This window comes from Meleagris gallopavo, chromosome 11, assembly GCF_000146605.3.
Source record: "Meleagris gallopavo isolate NT-WF06-2002-E0010 breed Aviagen turkey brand Nicholas breeding stock chromosome 11, Turkey_5.1, whole genome shotgun sequence".
Lineage (NCBI taxonomy): Eukaryota > Metazoa > Chordata > Aves > Galliformes > Phasianidae > Meleagris > Meleagris gallopavo.
In genome coordinates, this window is record NC_015021.2 from 22,767,446 (window position 1) to 22,790,335 (window position 22,890).

General features: G+C 42.7%; 2 protein-coding genes across 4 annotated transcripts in view; one reads left to right on the forward strand and one right to left on the reverse strand.

Annotated features, from left to right (window-relative positions):
- The first annotated feature begins 524 nt into the window (after nt 1–524).
- Nucleotides 525–22,890, forward strand: part of GPR149 (G protein-coupled receptor 149) — a 132,050-nt gene continuing 109,684 nt past the window's right edge. The window contains exon 1 of the mRNA XM_019619238.2: nt 525–666. The gene's annotated coding sequence lies outside the window, so the exon portion shown is untranslated. The remainder of the gene's footprint in view (nt 667–22,890) is intronic.
- The window catches only part of MME (membrane metalloendopeptidase), a 37,791-nt gene continuing 20,430 nt past the window's right edge, over nt 5,530–22,890 (reverse strand). For all 3 annotated transcript variants that reach the window (XM_003209257.3, XM_010717033.2, XM_010717034.3), the window contains 11 exons: nt 22,677–22,805; nt 21,666–21,764; nt 19,790–19,870; nt 19,238–19,341; nt 18,281–18,339; nt 15,606–15,725; nt 14,782–14,915; nt 13,110–13,175; nt 9,827–9,922; nt 9,357–9,433; nt 5,530–6,955 (listed from right to left, as the gene is read on the reverse strand). In XM_003209257.3, coding sequence (XP_003209305.1) covers nt 6,856–6,955; nt 9,357–9,433; nt 9,827–9,922; nt 13,110–13,175; nt 14,782–14,915; nt 15,606–15,725; nt 18,281–18,339; nt 19,238–19,341; nt 19,790–19,870; nt 21,666–21,764; nt 22,677–22,805 — 1,065 coding nt within the window. In that variant the 3' untranslated portion in view covers nt 5,530–6,855. The remainder of the gene's footprint in view (nt 6,956–9,356; nt 9,434–9,826; nt 9,923–13,109; nt 13,176–14,781; nt 14,916–15,605; nt 15,726–18,280; nt 18,340–19,237; nt 19,342–19,789; nt 19,871–21,665; nt 21,765–22,676; nt 22,806–22,890) is intronic.

A 22,890-nucleotide genomic window follows, 5' to 3' on the forward strand; every position in this document is an offset into this window, starting at 1 on the left:
TTGGCATCGAGCGCTTCAAATTGAAACGTACAGAGCTAAATTATGAACAGTCTAATTCAGCTTCAGCTGAATTTTTGAGAGCGGAAAGATCTGACTTGGAAAGACATAGCTACTCCCACACTCACTCCCTTTGGATCCTTAGCTCGCTCCCAGTTTCTTTGCTGCATTTTTTCCTACAGATTAAACTATGAGATAATGAGCTGCAACCGCTGCTCTCAGGGATGGTGGAACAAAACAGAACTGTGTTCCTGAGCTGGCTGCAGGAAGGGAACGAAGCTCCTGCCAGGCTTGGAGGGTAATAAAAAGAGGGCGATTCCAAGGAAGCAATGTGTTCCACAGAGCGCTTGAAGTGCGCTGAGCACAGTGCAGAGCAGCCACCTGCAGCCCTCCTCAGCGCAGCAGCTCTGCACCTCGCCGTGTGGCAGGGCCTCTGCTGGGCAACGGCGGTGCTAAGTGGGGGAACCTTCTGGAAGGGGGCGGGGCCACGAGGGCGGGGCCAGGAACCTTCTGGAAGGGGGCGGGGCCGCAGGCGGTGGGGTGTGGGCTGTGCCCAGGTGCTGAGATGGCGCTGCTCCACGTGGGCTGGAGCTGCCTGTGGGGTGGGGTCTGAGCCCAGCACGGGTCAGTCAAGGCTTCGCTGGACCTCAGCCTGCAGCACGGACGCAGGTAGGAGCTGTGGGGCAGAACGCTGGTTTTATCTCTGCTGAACGCGGCTGGCTGCTGCCTCATGCTGTGCTTTACAGCTCTGGACGCGTTGGCTGCAAGCACTGCTGGGCATCCGCAGGGATGGTTGTGTGTGTGTGGAAATGCAGCTGTGGTGCAGGTCCAAGTGTGTGACACTGTGTTGGAAATATCCGAATAATTTTCTAGGACGGTATCTCTGATAAAGGTGATTTTATTTGCAATTGCAATGGCGGGAGAGCCCCCAGAAAACACAGTTACATCTTTTATTCCGATTCCCCGAGGCTGATCTCTTTCTCCCCTGGTTCCTCACTGGCTGAGTACTTTACGTTCACAATCTTCTCGGCGCTTCATTAAACATGCAAACGCTGGACAAACATAAATTTTTGCTGCATAAGCGTAAATCTGTAGTTAATTAATTAACTTATTCCACACCTGATCATTATTTTGCGGATATCTGCTTGTCCTTCTTTCTGCAAAGATGAGCTCGGGAGAAAGACAGGGGAGTACCTTGGTGCCTGCCTGTCACGTCCCAGCCTTCTCACGGGGTGAGGCAGTCCAGCCTTGTGGAGAGGCCCTGGCTTCTTTGATGTTTGCTAAATCTGTTCTTCTTTTGCTGGGAGTTTCCTATCTTAATAGAACAACCCTACAATAGGTTTCCTAATCCCTACACTATACTCACATTGTTTGGAACGTTTAACAACTATTGGAGTTTTGCAAGAAAGAATTAACCACATAATTCAGTAATAATGTTTCTAAAACACGTCGCTAACATATATAGTATTTTACTTCTTAGATCGACTGTTTCTAAGGATAAGTTACAGAATACAAATGCATTATGTTGTACTTCTTCAAACCAATTGCTCTTTTTAATATCAAATGCAGAAACAACATTCCATTCCCACACCCTGGATCCCTCACCAGTAGCACGTGGGGTAATTATGTCTGTATGTTAAAATACTTACTTGACATGGAGCTGTAGAGAAGGTTGGCTGCTGTGTGAAAACACCTGAGTTTCTTTTTGTGCAAACCTGGTTTGTGCTGAGAGCAGCTGCTCTGTGTGAGGCGGTGCTTTGCTGCTATGTGGTGTCAGTGCTGGCTGTGTCCCAGGACATGCAGGTCGTCTCAGAGGGACAAACAGTGACTTCTCTGATAGGGTATGCTTCGAGCTTATTGATTTAATGATCAAACGGCAGCTCCCAGCACTCCCTACCTTCCTGTGGTTGGGAGCAGCAGGAGGAGGTTGTGTTGGGATGAGGTCACCTCCTGGAAAGCAGCTGGGGTGGGAGTGTTGGGCAGCCAGAAGCAGGATGGTTCATTGATCCCGGCTTCAAAAGTTGTCCTCAATGGAGTAGGAAGTGTTGTAAACAGGTGGAGCCACTGTGGTGGGCCTGCAGTGTTCTGTGGCTGCGTCTGCTTGAGGATGCACTGCAGAAGTTGTTCACTCAGAGGAGCTGCAGCTGGAATCCTCACTGTCACAGCTCTTCCCCAGCAGTGCTTTGAGTTGCGCTTTCTGCCATCAGTTTTCTCTGGGTTACTATGGCTCATCATGCTGATTAATGACTTTGCTGCACTTCATCACCTCCTAGCTGGGCTGCAGGCACGCAGCACACGTGGGCAAGCGGCCCAGTCCTTCAGAAACTGCAGCTAACGTGGGATGTCTCAACACCAGCAGGGCATCTGTCTTCTGCTCCTACACTGGTTTCTCTTAAAATACAAACTCGTGTTGCCTGTGTCAGTTCTGGTGATCAGCCGATCTAACTGATGTTCTGATGCTCTAACTACAGCAGTGTCAGGATATCTAAAATATGCTGATTGCAGAGTATAATTGGCAAGCTGGGTTGTGAAGTGCTGTGTAGCTACACCAAAAGTACCCTGTTGTGCAGGACGGCCTTTCCCATGTCCTGCCTCTACTCTGGGCTGCATTCCGACTTCTGAGATCCTACAGAAACCAAATTGTACAGTTTTTTTGCATATGCTATACTTATTTCTTTGACCTTGCCTGCTGTATCCAACATGAATATATAGCAATGCTTGTATGTAATAAAATGAAAGTGGGTGCTGTATTGTGTACCTGTTGTGATAGTGACAAGAACAAATACTGAGTTGGCTCTCATTCAGTGCTGTACTGGTGTATCATCATTGAGACACAAGACTTGGAGTAGATGTGGGGAATTCGGGAGGAAATGGATCCAAATCTTCTTGATAATCTTAAAACTATCAGTAAATTCCCGCGTAAGGAAGGAAGGCTTAAAGAAGTGAAATGGTTTACGTAATGTGCATTCTCACAAAGGATTCTTCCTGTTTTCTGTTGTTCCATCAGTTCAGTGTGTGATGCTACGTGAGTGTCTGCGTGGTTGGTGCAGGACGCCCTGAATGGTGGTGTTGTCACCAGGTCAATGCAAAGCAGCAGCTGGGAGTGAAAATTCACAGCTGTGAATGTTGTCATGAGAAGTTTTGTCCCAGATATCTGATTGATGGATTCTGTTATGTTCAGCTGTCTTTGCATGGTACCTGTAAAGGCTGTAAGGGGTCTGCAGTGTGGGGAAGGCAGTGTGGTTGTTCCATTGCTGAATACAGGAAACATTTCCCTTTTCTGAGGTAATTATGTTTGGTGTGGAGCACAGTAAGCATTTCTCATCACACAGCTGAGTGCCAGAGACAGTGGGCAATACAACGCCCAGCTGAATGTACGTGAGGGAGGGAGCAGATTCCTGCAAGGGCACAAATCCAGCTTTCAAACCGTTACTGAGCCCCAGAGTTTGGGCTGAGCTCATCGGGACTTGTTTATATTAGAGGATGGTTTTGCAGATCTTTTTTCTGTGTTGAGTCACTGCTGTAGCATCTCCCATGGTAGGTTGTGGTGTCCTGGTGTGCGATGAGAGAGGAGCAGCCCGAGGTAACACAGGCTAAGAAAGACGGAGAGGCATGTGGGATCTGAATAATTTTGGGGAAAATCTGCTTGGAATCAGAACTCAGGATATTTATTTTTATTATTGCTACTTTGTTTTCTGAACTAAACTAAATGCTTTCCGTTCTGTGAAACACGGCTTCAGCTGTGGGAAGTTGTTATATTCCATGGAGTAACTTCAAATTCTGCCATGCTCACATTGTGACCGACAAAATGTGCACAGCTGTGGTTCTTCTGGAGGAGAATTTACTCCAATATCTACTGACAAAACAGTATTCTTGAAAACTTGATTTAGGTTAGTGGGATGATTTGAACCTCAGCAGATGACTTTTGGGATGCTTAGTTTTAATCTCCTTCCATGAATATGAGCACTGCAGAGTTCCTCTTAACTGGAATCTTAAATTTTCATAGAGCTCAATTTCGTCCTTTTGGAAAACACTTGGTTTGGTTTTAGGTAAGTGACAGTACATCACGTCTCTAGGTGAGCTTAAGGTAATTGCCTTGCTCTTTGCCAGCCACACTTGTGCATTGGGATTTGAGTGCCGCTTCACCTTTCCCTTAAAGTAGATAGCTTGCATCTAAATTTGTTAGTTGTAAAGTCACTGTTAGCATCTGCCACTCATGAGTGTTGGTGTTGGTGAGGCCAGGAGCTGCCCAGGCAGCTTTCTTAGGCAGTGCAGCCAAAGCAGTGAGCGTTACAGAGGGGGGAGGATTCAGCACAGTGCTTCCATCAGTGGAGCCACATTGATTGTTTCTCTATCTTTCAGCACAAAATGCGGTGGTTTCCTGAACAAGGAAATCCTAGAAAGAAGCAGTGCAGTTGCCTACAAGTTCTGCTCCTGATGTGAAATCTGTTAGAGTGCTTACGCAGACCTGGAGGAGCAGCAAAATAGGAATGCCACGTTGAGTGACATGTTTTTCAGGCTTTGTTGTTCTCGAGGCCTTTGGTGGATGCTTCCTGTGGCATACCTATAAATATTTCCCTGACATTAACGTTCTAAAAAGGAAAAGCTTCACTGGTGCTAATTAGTTTGCAAGCTGTGATAAAAGGTGTATTGTGACTTTTCACTGCTTGTTTAATGTCAGCTATCTTGCATCTCAATTACTAGTTTTATGTTTCTCCTATGGAATACCTGATTTTCACTTTTTCGTGAGTGTGAAAATCGTGTTACTGGTTAAAGTTTGTTTTTTAAAATATATCTTGTGCATGTTATTTCTCTGTTGGATGCTAACACGTGGCCTTGCTGCACTCAGGTGTGCCCAGTGGCTTTTGGTAAGAGTGCTGTGGAAGACGAGGCTGCTGTGAGGCACAGGACAGGCCTGGTGCCAGGAGCGGTGGGGTTCAGCGCTGTGCCGCAGAGCGTGGCTGCTTTTGGGTCCTCTTGGTCCCAGTGTGTATCTGTCTCCCAATGGGGCTCTTTCAGCACTCATGCTCCCCCAATCCAGCAGATTTGGCCGGGAGCAGAGCCAACCTCTGCTCATTTTCCCCCCACTCCAGAGGGGAGGAAGGAAATGAGCAGCCTCATTTGCTCCACAGGTTTGGTCCTGTGCTTAGTGCGGCCCACAGGGCTGTGTGAGGGGAGGAGGGTGGTGGTCTGGGAAACGTGTGGCTTTGGTTTTGGGGCATGTGTAAATATGGCTTTTACTAACGAGAGTACTTTGGTTCCTACTATGTCTCATTCCTTTTTCTTTAAACCTTCTCATAAAAATTCCGACACCAAATCCTGCAGTGTCTGCAGGTTGTTTCCCAGATCTCCACTCACTTGCTGGCATGGTTTCAACGAAAGCAGGACGTATGTGAGCACTTGGTAGCCAATTTTGCCTATCTTCTGCTTATATGCCTTAGGGTTGGTTTATATTTCACACCCTTCCCTACAAACTCCCAGCTCAGTATACAGACGGGGCAGTATGCTTCTCTACTGCTATACCTCCTGCAAAGAACACACACTGCGTTCGGTTTATAATTTCAGTTTATTATCAAAATGTTTTTATCAGATGACAAACTCAAAAAGCTAAAAGGAACATAGGTTTTCAAATATACCTATTGTAGCAGTCATCTGAGGTATCTGCCACTTATTTTTGGAAATCTGTTTGCTTTGGTATACAAAGCAGTTCCTTTGCAATCTGCATGATGATGTTCAGTACCTATCATTGCAGATTTAAAGCCCATTACCTTCTCATTTAAAGCTCTGTTATTGTAAGCAGCTGTGCAGCTTTCCTGGTGTGAGGACTGACATCCATTAGAGCGTGTACCAATTATGTGCAGGATAGAAACCCTCATTGCTGAGATGGTCAGTCTGAAAGCTGTGCATGACAGTACACTTACTGGTGTTCTCCACTGCGCATCTGTTTTGGAGGCTCTATCTTACTGTCTGATTCCACTCATTACTCTAATTGGCCAGTTCTATGCAGATGCCGATAAAATATATTACAGTAGTTTAAGTCAAAAGTGTAACTCAGATTTAAATACAAAAACTGTGATTTATACATTGCTAGAAACTTTTAAAAAGACCAACATTAGAGAAAGCAAGAAAAAGCATAGAAAATTGTGGAGGGTCTTTGATCACAATCTTATAGATTATGCGTTCAAAAATTAATAAATTACCTGCAATTTCAGTTTGGCTGGAAAGCAGTAAATAAACTGTTGTAAATGTGAGTTGAAATAATACACAATGGAATAATTAGCGAGAGGTTATTTAACTACACACGTCTTTGGACTCCCTTTGTATAAATGGCTTCAAGTAGAAATGAAAACATTTGGTAGAACAGATTTATCCTAACAGCAGAGGGTACAAATTCTGACACAGGATACAAACTGCTGCCTCGTTATCATACTATGATCAACAATACCATGTGTTACTTAATACTTCCTTCCTTTGCTCGATCAGAAATATGCATTCATCAACCAGTGGGAGATGATGTGTTGTACTTCGACATTTAAAATCGTGGTGCAAAAAGCCGTTGCAGGGTGGGGAGCAGGGTTAGCTGTGAGTGCAGTGCTGCTGTGCACGGCGCTGTGCATCCTGCAGGGCTGGCTGAGGAGCAGCAATGGCCACGAGAGCTGGGCGCTGCCTCGGTGTTACCCTGCACTGGAGAAACGGATTGTTTCGGTGTGATTGCTTCTTGTTTGCCTCTTTACTAAGGATTAAGGGGACTTCTGTAGCGTTTTTCTCTCAATTTTCTTCCCTCTGCCTGTTGTCAAAATTAGTCCATAATTTCTGTTTTTCTGGAAAGCTTCTTGAGCTGCAGAGTGTGCAGCTCCATCACCAAACCCGGCATTTTTTAGCAGGATCCATGTAGTTTTTTGTGGTGCATGAAAAGGCTTCAGAAAACTCTGGAGAGTTTTGCAGTGATCCTATGACCCTTTAAAACAAAACAAGAACATCATGGCATTTTTAATTCCCTTTCTTTAGTAAAGAAAAAACCCAAACCAACCAAACAGAAAGATCCACATTTTTAACCTTTTTCCCCCATCACATTTTGCCCATCCTTAGTTTTCGCTGGCATTTTTTCACAACTCTGCTTTGCTGACGAGTTTCCTGGCATCAGGAGAATGAGGCCCTGAGCTGGAGGAATGGCTCTCCTTCTCTGGGAATGTTCAATTGCGTTTGTACTCCAATCAGATTGAAACGAAGAGGATACTGTTCCTCTGGGCGTTCTCCACAAATGTTTCAGTGAAGGAGTTTCTTGGAATAAAGACTCAAACAAACAAGAGCTCTCCAGTGAGTATGAGGAAATTCCAGCTACGGCAGTTTTTGTGTGTGTAATTGTGACCATGTGTGAGTGTAACTGCGAGGAGCCACTTGTTGCTCCAGGAATGGAAAGAGGGCAGATGTGCCTACGTGGGGCAGCAGCTTCAGCTCTGAATGTCGGACGTGGGTACCAACACTCGTGGATGTGGGCCTGCAGCTGAACTCAAGCAAGGTGTTTAAGTGATCCAGCAGTGCTTCAGTGATCTATGGACTGCAACTGCTGAAATGCGATTTTGCCAGAAACAGAGCAATAGGTATTTTGGGTGTAAATGTAAACTCTGTTTACATTTGTTATTAACAAACTACACAACAATGCGGTGAGAATTCTGCTTCCCTCTCTAATATTCCCAGAAAGGTTTAACATTATGTTTTAACATTGCATATTAATGCTCAGATACAGGCTCTGTTTTGCTGCCTTAAGGATTTGATCTCAGGCCATCTTTCTGGTTACTTCTTGTATTCGTAGACAAACAGTTCTACCTGTCCAGTACTTGGAGCTCTTGACCCAAAAGCTAAAATTCTTCTATGCAAATAGCAATTTTTATGAAGCACTCTGTCCTACCTGTAGGAGACACGGCCTGCAGTTAGTGTAGCAGGTGTTTGAAAAACCAAAAGATAATCCAACCAAACTCCATCAAGCTGAGTGTGCTGGGAGCCCTCGTGTGGTTTTAATAGTGTCACATTGCAGTCATCTTGTGGGTATGTCTTGCACTGAAATGCTTTCCTTTTCAGAGCTCTTCTGTGGGCCTCATCCTGTAAACTACCTCACCTTCTGAAAACATCGGTATGGTTCCTCATTAGTATTTGTGTAACTGGGTATCAAGTTTATAGCTTTTCCTACTGATCGAAAAACAGCACAATACAGAATGTAATGTGCTCAAGGTATGCACAAATAGGATTGTGTGAAGATGCTGAACTAGTGGATTTTGGGGGACTTGTGATTCATACAAATTAGATATAGAAGGAAGGGGCAAAGCACAGCCTCATTAGCAGTGAGACCAAATTCAGCTGAGCATAGGACTTTGCACAAATGGCCTCTGTGAGAGATGTTCAGGAAGTACAGAAACCACCCACAGAGAAATGCCAGTCAAGCAGCAGCTGAAGGAACAGTCACTACTTTCACCAAATATTTGAGTATGTGGGACAAACAAGATAGCTCTGTGATGAAAAGCCATTGAAGGAGAGATACTGAAATGAATGCTCTGAATTGTATCAGGAGAGATATCAGCTCTTGTGTGTGTGAGGCTTGGAGATGACAGTTTTTCAAAGCTATGAGATACACTGTGGTGTCTGCATTACTGCATCATCTCACCACACTGGACCAGATCTGTTAGACCCAAAGCACTGTTATACTACTGATGAGCAGGTTGCTCTGGCCTAAAATGAACAGGCAGTCCCTAAGACCTTAACTCTGAACAGCCATCTTTCTGTATGCCTCTGCTGAATTCAAGCCCACCTTTTCTTGGTAAGGCTAACCAGAGATACGGGACAGAAAATACAGGTTTGTGTGTTGCACCAACACACACAGGTGTGTTTCTGTTTGAAGGTAAGTAACCTTCTAGCTAAAACTTGCTTCTGTTGCCCTTGCAAGAGGAGGGAGCAGAGCGGTGTTGTGAACCAGCAGGCACAGTGGAGCCTGCTTGGGGCTGCAGGCATTGCAAGCAGTGCAGCTCACGTAGCAGTGAGGACACCAATCCACCCTGCTGGAGGAGAACGTTTTTCTGGCTCTGGGTAGGAAAGGAGTTCCTCTCTGATCATCTTTAGGCAAACAAAGGCTGCTGACAAAAGGCCAATCTCTCATGTTGGCGTTCCTATCAGCAAAGCTGTGCTCGGGCTGGGGGGCACTCTGCCTCCCTCAGCCATTTGTACCGTGCTATCTTTGTACTCTGTAAATGCTTAAATACCTACCCTGCTAAACGAAACCTAGCCTTCTGTATAGAACTTCTTAAATTCAGCAGCTGAAAGCTATGTTAGATTAAGGAATTACACTGAAGATTGCTGCACATGCTGACCTGAATTTTCCTGGGCTGTGAACGTCAGTTTTGATGGAGTTCACAGCATATTCTGGTCTGTATGTCCCACACCATACCTACACATAACAAAGAAAAGCATCTGTTAGCGATGGGATTGTCCAGGAAGAAACCTGCTATCATTTCACGATGAAGTACTATGAGATTAAATTTCATATTGGAATGTAATAAAACTATGTATTATTATTTTTAAAGTGTATTCTTATTCTCAAACAAAGGCATTTGAGCACAAGAAGCTGCCCACCAGATTTATTCCTGGATGAATTCATTTATGTGGGTAAGATGAATTTTACCTAATAAGACTTTACTTTCACTACCTTGTAGAGAGCACTGCTCGGCTTAGCAGCTCTGACAGCTCTTAGCAGAACTAAGAAGTCAGCCTACTCTTCCTGACCCACTGTTAAACTGTAACAGAGTGATTTTCACAGCCTTCAATCAAGCATGTGAAATACCTGTGCAAAGTTCAGAAAAAACAGCTGCTGATGGTTCATGTCCAGGCCAGGGAGAAGTTTTTCTTTGCCATTCTTTTTCACAAAGTTCTCATAGGCCTGCAAAATGAATTGTGCAGAAATGTTACAACTTCCAGTCTATACAGTCTATATGAAGTGATGACAAGGAGGAACATCGTGCATTCTTTTACACAATTTATCACAAACTCCTTTGGCCATCCGTCTTGCTACGTGCTGCTTTTCAGCAGAAAAAGACAGGACCGTTCCTTAGTACTGCAGTACAAGTGGCCCCACTGTATCAATACAGGTTTTGCAATGAATGGATCTTACAGAAGAATTGTACACCAGGTTTACTGCCTCATTGACATTGGATTAAATAGTAAGAGGAACAGGCTTAAGGAAAGCAATTTTCTGTGACAAAAAAAAGAGAAGGTTAATGGAGTAATTTCAGCAAGACAGGCACATCCAGATCACTAGGTCTTTGTGTAACCACGATTCTTTTTTTAACAGAGGAAGAAATTAAGGATGCAAATGAGTACGGTGTTCTGAAATACCTAGCTATTGGAATTAGTACTACACTTCATCAAGCTTTATGATAATTTATGCATTAAATTCCATTGAATGGTTACATATTTTCCAAGGCAATCCTTTCATGGGGCTAATTAATGAATAACAGAGTACGCTCTGTAAAAGAAGTGGCTGTGAGATTCTCTTCTATTGACTTAGGGGTTGCTGTAGCGAGGCATCAGCAAGCTCCATGCTAAAGCAGCCTCCACGCTGTCAGTGCTCAGAGCTGTCTGTATGAGGCTCTACCTGCAGCAGCCCTATCTCCTGCAGGTTCTGTGGGTCAGGCATTACTGTCAGTTACCCTCATGGTAAAGGTGAATGTGGGAAGGCACGGTGCTGTGCTGCTTTCTGATGCACAGCCCCAAACAGAGCAGAGCTGATGCATTTCACCTGAGTCCCAGTGTGGGACCCCCAGCATGTGGGTCTGTGGCTCAGTGACTGGGCTGTGTACCCCAGCCTGCCTCTGCCACAGTGATCTCCAGGACAATCCAAGATGTGGTCCAAGGGTTTGTTTCTTCCTGCACTTACTCATCCTTCTCTCCTAGCCTGTTTTTCTTGTCCCTAATGAGGTAAGAGATGTGTGGCAAAAAGTTTCAGCAGTTGCAAAATTGTTGTAACAGCACACATGTGCTGTCTTGCTGGTTTTTTTTTTTCTTCCCATCAAATATTTATCAAATACATGTATATCATACAATGCAGAGTTCCAGGATCCAATTTTACTAGCATAAAATTGATTCTGCAGAGAGAAGTCAGTTTTGTCAATTATTTAATGTTGTGTTATAAAAAGTTGATTTCTGCAAGTAAACCTCTTGGTTTGGTTTGGTTTTTTAAACAATTTGAAAAGACTTTAAAACCTTTCCATAGTAAGAACGACTGCTTTCATGTTTCTCGTAAAGGCCATGTGTCAAATTGTGTTGTTTGTTTACCTCCACTTAAAGAAAGAGGTTGGCAGATTGGAGGAATGTGCTGACTAAAGGCAGTGCCAGGCTGCCAGAAGAGTAAAGTCAATCACTGAGGCGTTAGCTGAAGAAAGTGCAGTCAACAGATCTACTGAAAGGCTCCAGAAATTTTGGTGGTTCACAAGCTGAGTGAGATTCAACAGTGCCACGATATCACAAAAAAGGCAAATATCATACTGGGTGTATGAACATGAGCATCTTATATAAGCCACAAGAAAGAATCCTTATACTCTACTTGGCATTGGCCAGGTCTGAGCTGGAGCACACTGTACTGTTTTGAGCACTGCGCTCAAAGAAAGACGTAGAGCAACTGGAGGGAGTCCAGAAGAAAACAGCAAGAATGAGCAGAGGTCTCGCAAACATGACCTATGAGGAAAGATTGAAAGAATTGGGTTTGTTTAGTCTAAAGAAGAGAAGTCTGTGCTTTACATAACAGTCTTCAAATATGTAAAAGGTGGCTGAAAAGAAAGGAATAGATTGTTCTTTGTTTCCATCTTGATAGCAAAGTTGTGGTAGCATTCAAACTACAGCAAGGATGTGGTGGATCTTCTCTTACAGAGTGTTTGAGTGGTTGGCTGTGTCTGTGAGGATGGGGGTGGACTGGATGGCCTCTCTAGATTCCTTCTGGTTTATTTTTATTTATGTATTTATTTTACTGCTTCTGATATTGTCATAACTAAGGAAATCCAACTGGTTTTTTTTGGTAACACTTCTGATTTTTTATTTTTTTTCTGGTCTGGAATGGTCTCCGCCCATTCCTTTCAGAAAGAGAATGCTCTGTCATGGGTTTGTGTTGTTTTTTGATGTGTAAGTATTCAGGTAACTGAAAATCAGAGTGATCTATTATGACGTACTGAGTCCTCTTTTAGACTCGGAAGTCGTTCTTTAATCTCTCATTCATGATAGTATTTGCCCTCTAATATTCATATTTCTGTTGTTGGGAGTGTTGCTGATGGCCTTGCTTGCAGGAGGGTATGACAAGTTTGTGAAGTGCGACTTGGCCTGTGCATTCCAGCAGGCACTTTGTTGAGCAATGACAGCAGTCATGTTTTCCAGTGTTGGATATTTTGCTACAGAACAAGGTGTTTAGGGAAGGAGACAAAGCACTGTGTTACGATAACCTGCACTGTCAGATTTGTAAGTAACGTGAAGAAGGCCCAGAGAAGCTGGCTTTGTTCTCATCTCTCAACCTGCAGTCACAAAGAGAAGACCTTGTTTTACTTTCAGTCTCTGAGATGGCAAATCCAAAGAGTTAGATATCTATTTCAGGAAGAGAATGAAAGGAAAACCAGGAAGCAGACAAGCTCCCCATGGAAGGCTTAGGACAGGGCATCCAGATATCACTGACATCTTTGGATACCTGCCCAAGGGATGCTGTATGAGACAAGATTCTGAACAGTGTACATAGTGAATAGAGCTCATGTAGGCAGAGATTTAAAACAAAAACAACAAAAGCTGCCTGTGTTTGTTGAGGAGAAAATCATTCTGTTCCTCCTTCCTGGTACAGAAAAGCTGGTGAAGACAGGTAGCCAAAGCTGCTCAGTATCATCAGTTTAGTTTGGTGATGGTTCAAATGTGGCCTGAGACAATTAATAGGATGAAAGAAATACAGCAGTTTTCAATGGTTTTAAACTGTGCTTTGATGACAGGATAGGTGTGGTTCTGTCCCTAGCACAAAAACAGTGCTGCTGCTTCAAATGCTGTGAAATGAATTGTCTTATGATGATTTCAGCTAGAATAAAAAGAATGGATATTCTTACCTTATATGCTTGTCTAACACCCCCGTTATCAGCAATGTTTTCTCCTAGTGTGTTAATTCCACTCAGCTGTAAAAGAAAAAGAGAATACCGTCTCTGGAAGGAAGAGCTTATCCAGATCTGGATGCCAAACGGTGTGCCTAATTCACTTTTACATGTGGAGAATTCCCTTAAAATCTGAAGATGTAGAAAACTATGACAGAAAGGATCTCTGAGAAGTCTCCTTTTCCCTTATCTCAAAATCCATGCAGACACTCTTGTTTTCCCTAACCTTCTTTCTCCCCACACAGGTGGCTTTCTAGGACCTCACATCTCTCTTACTCGATTTCTGATGCTTAGTCATGTGTTCATTCATTCTTCCTATTTTCTCTGTGTTTTTAATGCTCACCTTCTTACCACAGTTCCTATTAGGGGAAGTTGGCAAAATCTGTCCACATGGTCTACAAAACAAGTTAAATCTTAATTCCAGGTATTCGTAATTACCAGTTAACAGACATCAGCAAATCTGCTGCAAGTCATTAAGTATGTTCCTGGATGTTGGGCAAGTTACGTATCTCTTTGGTAGCAAAATGCAGAAAATAAAACTATTTAGCTCTTACTGTAATCATAAATCAGTGAGGAATTCCTATTGGTGATAAAGGTTTGGTAATACAGGAACCATCAGTTTATTTTTAAGACATTGTACTTCTGATGTGCAGCCCAGGACACTGGGTTACAATATTCCAAGCCGGAAAATTGAACTTAATCTGTGAAAAATGGTGGATAAACATGCTGAAAAATTCTTTTCCTTTAATGGTTTCCCTGTGGTCCCAGCTGTTTAAAAAGTGATTAGGAAATCCTCAGCACAGGAGGGTTTGTCTTTTCCCTGTTCGGTAGAATGGAATATATTGTCAGCCTCCGTAAAGACCATACAGTGGTAGTCAGAGAAATACCTTCTTGTACAGCAGGTACAGAGTTGTGTATAGAGTCTTGTTTAGACAGAGCTGTTACTTCCAGTTGCAGGTTTACAGCCTGCAGTCAATGGGAACAGGGCTGGTCTCATGGTCAGCACGAGGAATGCCTGCCTCACCCCTGCCTGTTTGTGTGTGTTCCTGACCACTGACAGGTGATGTCAGACAGACCTGATCCCGCAACTGTTTTCATGGAATTAGGGCTTCCAGACAGTAATTAATGCTGATAGTTTTAACTGCAGAGTGCTATCAGTGCAGTTACATTTAGGTCGGCTGTTTTCCATCTTTTCTTTGCAGTCCTGCTGTCCCCTGGTTCTTCTCAGCCCTGATTGCTTTCTAGTTCAGATGCTTATCTTCAGGAAAGAGCAAGAAACTTCTGAGTGAAGGAAAGCAGCAAGCAGGGTTTGTTTTGTCTTTAGGGAAAGAAGATCAAACTTGCATGTATTTTTTTTCTCCTCTAATGGAATTAAAGAATAGCCTTTGAGGACCCATAAAGGATCCTAGAGCAATGGCTTCTAGGGCTGTCACTCAGACAGGACATGCATCTGCCTTGTTCAGAACTGGCAGCATAGGTATGGAGTTGTTATCTTTGTTTGTAAGAGTCCTTCACTGTTTTTCCTCAGCCATTCATGTGAAAAAGGCTTTGCATATTTAGAACATAAGACTTTTGTTGTTTCTCATCGAAAAAAGGCGAACATTGGTAGTTATAAATAAATATGGCATACCTGCTGTCCACCTGCTAGGTCCCATGAGAAGTTTCCATACTGGTACACCATGCACTGTGATAAGTCCTTAAAACTGCGTGCGGATTGTTCAGTCCACCAGTCTACGAGGTCTCCATTCTCATTGAAATTTCTGCCTGTAACAATATTTTAACAGAATGATGAATATGGGAAAAAAGAAGCTTTTGATGCATTAAGAAGCATAGCAAATAAATATAATCACTCATAAAAAGAATCTCTCTCCAATGAGGCAGTCATATAGATGACATGCTCTTATTTTCCCTTTTTTTTTTTTTTTTGAAAGGCTGCATTCCAGATAAGGAATAAAACAAACTAATTCAGCCTGAATTAGAAGGTGTGAGGAAGGCTCTGTTAGGTTCAGACCTGTGCCTTGGTGTGGTGCAGAAGTGGCTGTGGCTGGGCAGCAGGTCTAGCACCTGGGTCCTTGAGTTCACAGCTAGACCTGCTTCGTGGCACACACTGCTCGGGGTGTTATGGAGCTTATACTTGGTTCTTCGTTTGCTTTTTCCTCTAAGAAAATGCTTTTGATGTAGCCTTTGGCAAAAGTAAGCGACCAGGTGCAAGGCTTAAGGCTGTGTGTGCTGCAGGTCTGCAGGCTGCAGCCTGGCAGTGAGAGGAGTGTCTGGGAAACCCTTTGGCTGGCTGTTCTGGAAGTCATCATGGGGAACGACACCATAACACCTCAGAAATCAAATTTTGTCTTATATATGGAAACTTGGTCTTCATTTTGTTTGTTCACTGGAATGATGAAGCACAAATACATGTAAAAGATTCTGTGCACTCTATGCTTTGAAACTCAACCTTACCGTTGTCATCAAAACCGTGTGTGATTTCGTGACCGATGACCATGCCTATGCCACCGTAATTCAGAGATCTGGGCTGAGATGCACTGAAGAAAGGAGGCTGCAAAATGCCAGCAGGAAAGACTGCAAAAAGAAATCCAACACGATTAAGGTACTGCCTCATTCAGCTCTGTGTGAACAGACAATTTTTATAGATGTCCAGGTCTTGCCGAAGTCACGCTATTCCCTCAGATTTGACAGCAACAAGAATTTTATTTACACATGGTAATGGCTGTAGGGAATAAGGAACGGATCAGCACGGCCGCTCCCCTTCCCCAGGCTTGGCATAAAGGAAAACAGCTCTTGGGACACTTGCATAATCACAAGCAGTGTAAGTATTGTTACTATTTAGTTTTGCAAAGGAGCAGTTGGACTTTTCCAGTTTGCAGCCGTTAGCATTCTCAGACTCCTGGAGCTTTATTATATATATGTCACAACATCCTGAAAGATGGCAAAGGTGTTCCTCGGGAATGAAAACATTCCTTGATGGTCGTCTCCGCTTGAAACCAATCTCAGAGAAATCTGTTCTTTTGTAACTAGCAGTAACTCCCACTAGGACCAAGGCAAACAGGCTACACTAGTAGTGAAAGAATTGGAACAAAGAGCTTCTTTTTACCCACTTCTGCACTAATTTCTCTATGCTTTCAGGAAGCAATTTAGTAAAAATAAATCATCTTTCAATTGTGACCTTTTATAAATGAAGATTTTTCTTAAAAGTTTCTTTCCAGATACAAAACTTGTATGTAAAGGAATTATTTGACAGTTCTCATACTGTGAATGAAGAAGAACATGCTGCTTGTGTTTCCTTGTAAATCCCAGTACAGTTCTGCCCATTTCTTTCAAAAGGAGAAAGAGTCATAAGAAAAAGAAGACATTAGAAAATGAACTATGGCTGCTGTCCTGTGCAAACTGCTGCCTGCTGACACAGTAATTCTGTGTCATTGTTACTTTGACATTGCATTAGGTTATCTGCATGTTTCTCTGTTCATTTTTATTAGCAGATGCTGATAGACAGCAGTATAAATGCTGCACTGTGCGATGGATATTTTGATGACTGGGAAAACAAAGCAATACTTGAGGTACAGCATCAGAAAGCTGTTCTTTTCCTGAAGCCCACGACTAGCAGGGTATTTGCTCAGAATGATGGGCATCAGTCCTGGTGGCCTGAAACACAGCTGGAATCATTGGGAGCTCAGCGTAGCCTTTGCTTGTCAACAAAGAAGCACCTTCCCTTCCAGCAGGCGGGCAGTTCCCCAGGACTTTGAGTTCAGTTTAATTAACACCCTGTCCCCTCAGCCAATTTTAGAGTAAAATGGCACGATTCATAGATATTTTTTTTCTACTCTGCCCTTCAGGAAACAAATTTATTCCATGACTTCTGTTACATAAAACATGGATAGGCATTCCTCCTACAGTGGGGTACATTTCAAGCAGAGATTCAGACAAGAAAGGAAGTGGAACTCCTTTGGGATATAAAAGACAGACTACTAATCAGCTTTGGGAACATCCAAGGCAGGAAGAAGCACGAAGTGTTTCCCCCAGAATCTGTGCAGCCCTACACAAAAGAACAACACGCTGCTTTTCTTCCTGAATGTGTTTGCAAACCGTAACGCCTTTGTCAGGAGTGACTGTTGCACAGCATTCCCCAAACAGTCAGGAGCACAGATCTGCTCTGTTTGGTACAGCTGCAGGGCAGGGGGTGCTGGTACCCAGAGGAAGAAATGCTGGACTGCCTTACTAGCAGCTCTTCCACTGTTGGTTTGTTTTTTTTTTATGTTGAGTGGCTTCTTTAAGATCTGCTTTAAGTGCTGCTTCTGGAACCGTGAGGATCGCAGCCATGTGAAGATGCATTAATGGAGCTCTAAATTTCCTCTGTGTCCCACATAAAACTTTTTAGAGGTTATGTTTTTTCTTGTTTTTAAAGAATGTTACTAAGCTAATTCAGACATCACTCTAAAGATCAGACTGCTTTAATTATCCTGACGTGCCATAGCTGCAGGATGAGGTAAGAATTTATGGCTCAGATTAACGTCCAGTCATCAGCTTCAATCTTACAAATCATGATTTCTGTCCTGCAAATTATTGAGCAAAACTATTTTAAACAAAGCCTTCTAAGCAGAACTTTAAGCTGAATGTTTGGTAATACGCTCAAAATGCTCACAGCTTTACCACCTACCAAAATGACTGCACTTTCTTGCCATCCTTAAGTGTAAGCAGTGCATGTCAGTTAAGTCACACAGCTTTGTCCCTACCCCTGCAAAGCCAGAATAGTTCGGGTTCACTGAAAAACCTAATGAACTTTGACAAACTCCTTGCTTGCACCAACACAAGGAGTTTTCTCCATTCCTCCTTGTTCTTGCTGGCATGGAGTTAAGGCTGAGTGCTGCATTCCCTTTCTCCCCAAACCAGCAGCTTTGTGCTTCTGCAAGTGCAAGCTATTGCAGAGAGTCTGGAGCCCAGTGAGAGATGTCAGGATCATATTTGCAGGAATCTGTTTGATGGGTCGCCTGAATCGGCAACATCTACAAATGTAGGACTGATGGACTCCTTCAGCTTCTTCAGTTCCTTAATGGGGATTAAAATAATGAAAGAAGAAAAATTCTTCTGGAAGGATTTAGTAATGATTTGGTAAAGCTTACCGATCTGATTTCTACTTGCAGAATAAAAAGCGTTGACAACAGCAGCTCCACTTATCCACCTAGTAACAAGAGGAGAACAAAAGTTAGAATTTCAGTTCTTAATGGCAGAGTTAATAACTACAGGTTATTAAAATATAGAGACTGAACCGCATAATAATTGAGGCTGGAAGGCATTTTTGGAGATTAAGTCCTGTGCCTCTCCTCAAGGCAGAGTCAGCTAGAGGACGTTGCTCAGGATGATGTCTGGTCAGGCTTTGAGTATCTCCAAGGATGGAGAATCTAGAACCTCTCTGGGCAAACTGTGCCAGCGCTTGACCACTCTTACTGTTAAAAGTAGTTGTTTCTTAAATATAAGTGGAATTTCTCGTGTTTCATTGTCTTCTGTTCTGTCACGAGACACCACAGAGAAGGATGCTCCCTCTGCTTTACTCCTGCCCATCAGTACTTCTACTGATATGATTTCCCGTCCCCTGCTGTCATTTCTCCTTACAGCTGAACAGTCCCAGCTCTCTCAGTCTCCAGTTTATCTGCGTTAATTCAGAGGAGGGCACTTCTGAAGTAAATTCCTGCTTATCCTCATTTAATTGTGCTTTATTTGGCATTGCACAGTAATCTCCAAACAAGAGAAAAAAACACATGGGGATGAAATTCATCTTTCAGATAAACTTAATTGAAAAGCTGCTCTCCAAGAGTCCACTTAATCCACTCCAGGAGCTAAGAGACCAGACTAGAGCTACTCCACGGTACTCAGCCTTCCATGCCATCCCCCTGATTTCATCATCCTACTGTTAAAGCAGGTCCAGCCTTTGAGAAGGGAGCAGTGCCCTCCAATCTGCCCTCTTAATGGGGGGAAAAGTGCAGGAAAGTAATCAAACCGTTGCTGATTAGCTTCCAACTGTGTACCTCCTCCTGTGCAAACTGAGTGAAGATTTATATAAGGTATTTTTAAATACTTACTCCTCTTTGTCCACCTTTTCTCTAAGCTTTTTCAGCCTTTTCTTCTGGGTAAATACTAAATTTTGTATGATGTTTTCAAAGTATTCTTCTTCTTTGTAGTTCAGCTGCAAAGAAAGAGGGAAAACTACTTAGAGGTGGTGTTTGATGCAGTTTGAGTTATGCAGGTTGTCTACATCGTACTATAGGAGCTAGTTCACATTCATGAATAACCAGATACAGTCACTAAGTTACAAACCCTTGCATCTACTTCAAACTGTGTTAAATCTGTGGCAGATTTAGGAACTAGACTGAACACCACTGGCTCCACGTTTTATCTTTGCATAACTCCTCTACAATTTACACATTCCCTTGAAGTATGACCAAACACACATCACCATCTGTCCTGGATCAGCTGTATTACACTGAATTTTAATGCGTTCTTATTTACTTCTGCAGAACTGAGGACAAGATTGAGGTATTCTGTGCAGATGCAGATGATTTGGCTATGAAGATAAAGCCACAGTTTCTCTCTTAAGACCTTTTTCTAACTATGTGCCTGTTGTGGATGCTTACCTCCTGGTACTCGCTGTTCAGCTTGTTGTCATCTGTCATGATCTCATCTGGATAACCAATCCTCTCTCTAATTGCTGTTGCCTAGGGAAAAGACAGTTTGATGTCCATAGCAAATCTACCCATGTTTTTAGACCAATCAACGAGGTAGGCAACTGCAGAGAAGCCACACTTTAATTATATGCAGTTTTTATTTTCTTTAATCATTGAAAGCACTATAATGTTTATTGTTAATTGTAACAGTGGAAATTTTCAGAAAGTATCTTGTTCCTTCTTTTATCAGTAAACTTAGAGAAATGTGCTCAGGATGCCAAAAGCACTGCAATGATGTCTTTGAGTTGAAAGGTTAAACCAATAGTAGATCTCCTGAAAAAATACTTTATAGTATTTTTATAGTATTCAAAATGGACTAAAATTAATGTCTGAAAGGTTTTTAACTTCATGTTAATGAAGTTATAGGAAATTACATTTACAACTTTTCAGAACCTCAGTTTGAGTCTATATCAGAATTTTTAATGAGCTCCCGTGTCCCTTGATTGCACTGAAACCATTTATTAAAATCTTCTCAGATTTTGGCAATTTTAAGTCCTAACAAAGGCTTCTCCCCCAGACCTCACTCCATGCCTTTCCATAGCTAAATATTCATTGTACTTGATGACAGTGTCAGAAGCAACTGAAAAACAAAACAAAAACCAAGTGACACTAGGCAGCTCTTCCTAATATTTCCATATAATCATGCATTAATAAATTTAGCAATAAAATCACGTTATTTATGCAACTAATTTTCTGATGTAGGCTATTCCATAAACAAATTAACTTTATAAGCAACATGTGAGCTTTTCCAGTGGTCTGCATTTAATCTTGTCAGTTAAGTTGTTTGCAGCAGTAGAAGTGTTTTGGGGACTTCGTAAATGCACTGCTTATGTCTATGATTAGCACAGAATTCATAGGATCTGCAGTTTGGTACATCAGTTACACAGCCATTCCTGATCAGGAGTTATTGGGTGCTTATACCTGACTGGTACATGCAGCTATTGAAGCTTTCTCCTACCAGGGGTGCACTTGCGCCAGCTAATAAGATGAGAGCTGGGATGAGCCCAGTGGATGCTGTGTCTGTCTGAGGTATCTGTTGCAATCATGTATTTTTGCAGACTATGCAGTCTAGAGATGTTTGATAAAGCAGTAATACTTGAATAGTTATTTTTAATGTTTTTTCCTAAGATTCTGTAACACAAAAATTTGGAGGTCCTGCTCTGCAATTAATATAAACATGACATTTTCCAAGCGTTATTATTTTCATAGTAAAACATCATTAAGAACTCAAAGTGGAAGACTTTTTATCCTTGTGATAAAACAAATTAGAGATATAATAAAGTGCTTTGAGTTACCAACTCAGTGCTCTCTACAATTGATTTTCATTACTCCAGACTTACATGAACTGTCTGAAGCTGCTTCTGTCCTCAAAGGACAATTCACTAAAGATCTCCAGCCCATGGTTTAACTTTTTATTCTTGTCCTATTGCTCACAATAGCTGCTTAAATCACCACAAATCATTCCTTCTCATTTTCAATCTTACTTTCCTGTAGATATGCATTATCTATCCACTTAATCACTGATTTCCCTGGGAGGTCTTCATCTTTCATGTAGATGTCTCCCATGTTGTACTCTTATTTCCGGAGAGGCCCCTGCCCACATAATTTTAATCTGACATACAAAGTCTGCGAGCTGTTGTGCCTCTAAAAACAAGTATATATGCATTTATGTACAAACGTGCATACAGAAGCAGTGTTACTGCTTTTCTCTTATGGAAAATGAACAGTTGTATACTTATTTTTCAGAGAAACACACAGTATTTCCAATGTTTAAGATTTAACTTACTTTTTGTTCTGCTTTCTTTTTGGTTTCTGCATCCATCCAGGTGAGATCATCTAAGGTTTCTATAAAAACACCACGTATATCTGCAATCATTTCCTCCACCTTGGAACAAAAATATCAGTATGTTACAGATCCACGTGAAACGATTCTGTTATTTTTCCACAGTTATGGCTTATTGGCTTATACATGGTTTATTATCCCCATCCTGTTTCTCCTGCACTAGCTGACTGTGTGTGCCATTGATGGACCATGCTCAAACTCTGGAGCTCAAGTTAAGGAGCACTTTCAGCCTGGGAATGGGCACGAGCTCACAAAACAATGCTGATTATTCAGGTTACAAAGAATCTGTCATTTGTCCACCTGTTGCATGTTGTGCGTCTGGTGGAATTATTTTTATATATGTCAGCCACAAAACATGGTGTATCTTAAGCTTTGATTAGAGAAGGAGTGATAGGAAGCAACCGCATCTTCATTTTGGGTGTGTTTTTAGAAATATTCTGTGTGAGTGAAGGCAGAGGGAAAGAACGAACTGTCCCCGTGCCGCACTTTGGCAGGATGTGAACAGGCAGCAGTGCAGACAATAAGCAGTGCCTCGGTTCTAGCAGGGGCTGCTCCTTGGGTCATGTATGGCCCACCTCTGACGTGGCTGCAGCCTTTGGTTCAGGGCCAGCTGACGGGGCAGGTGAGCACACAGACACCTCCCTGCTCCAGGTGTGCACACATAGTCTCTTTGTATTTCACATTACTTCACAGTGTGCTTGTTTGAATGGAAGCAAGCCAGCTCAGAGTTAGCAATGCAGAAGTACTTAGGTGTAAGGGAATGACTCTCGTAGCACGTACATTGCTACTGCTCGCTGTACACTGCTTGAAAAGCAAATCCAAAGGTTAGGTCTTTTAGGAAGTGACCCTGCTGTACAGAGGAATTGAATCGAAAGTGTGATCAAACCTTTGAAGAAGCATAATAAGTGACAAATGATGTTTGCATGGCACGCGGGAAATTTGCGGAAGGCTTACCACGTGTTTACTGTCTCCAGCAAAGGCCTTCTGCACATACAGCCGTCCCACTGCGTTCTCCATGTTGCCATTGACATAATTGGCGCAGCGACGCCAAACCGCAGTTTCTGACGTGGTGCCATACAGAGCCTGTCAGACAGAAACGTCAGAGAGCAGTGATCTCAGGGCACCTGGAACCCGAGGGTGGACTGATGAGCAGATGTGCACTCGGAGG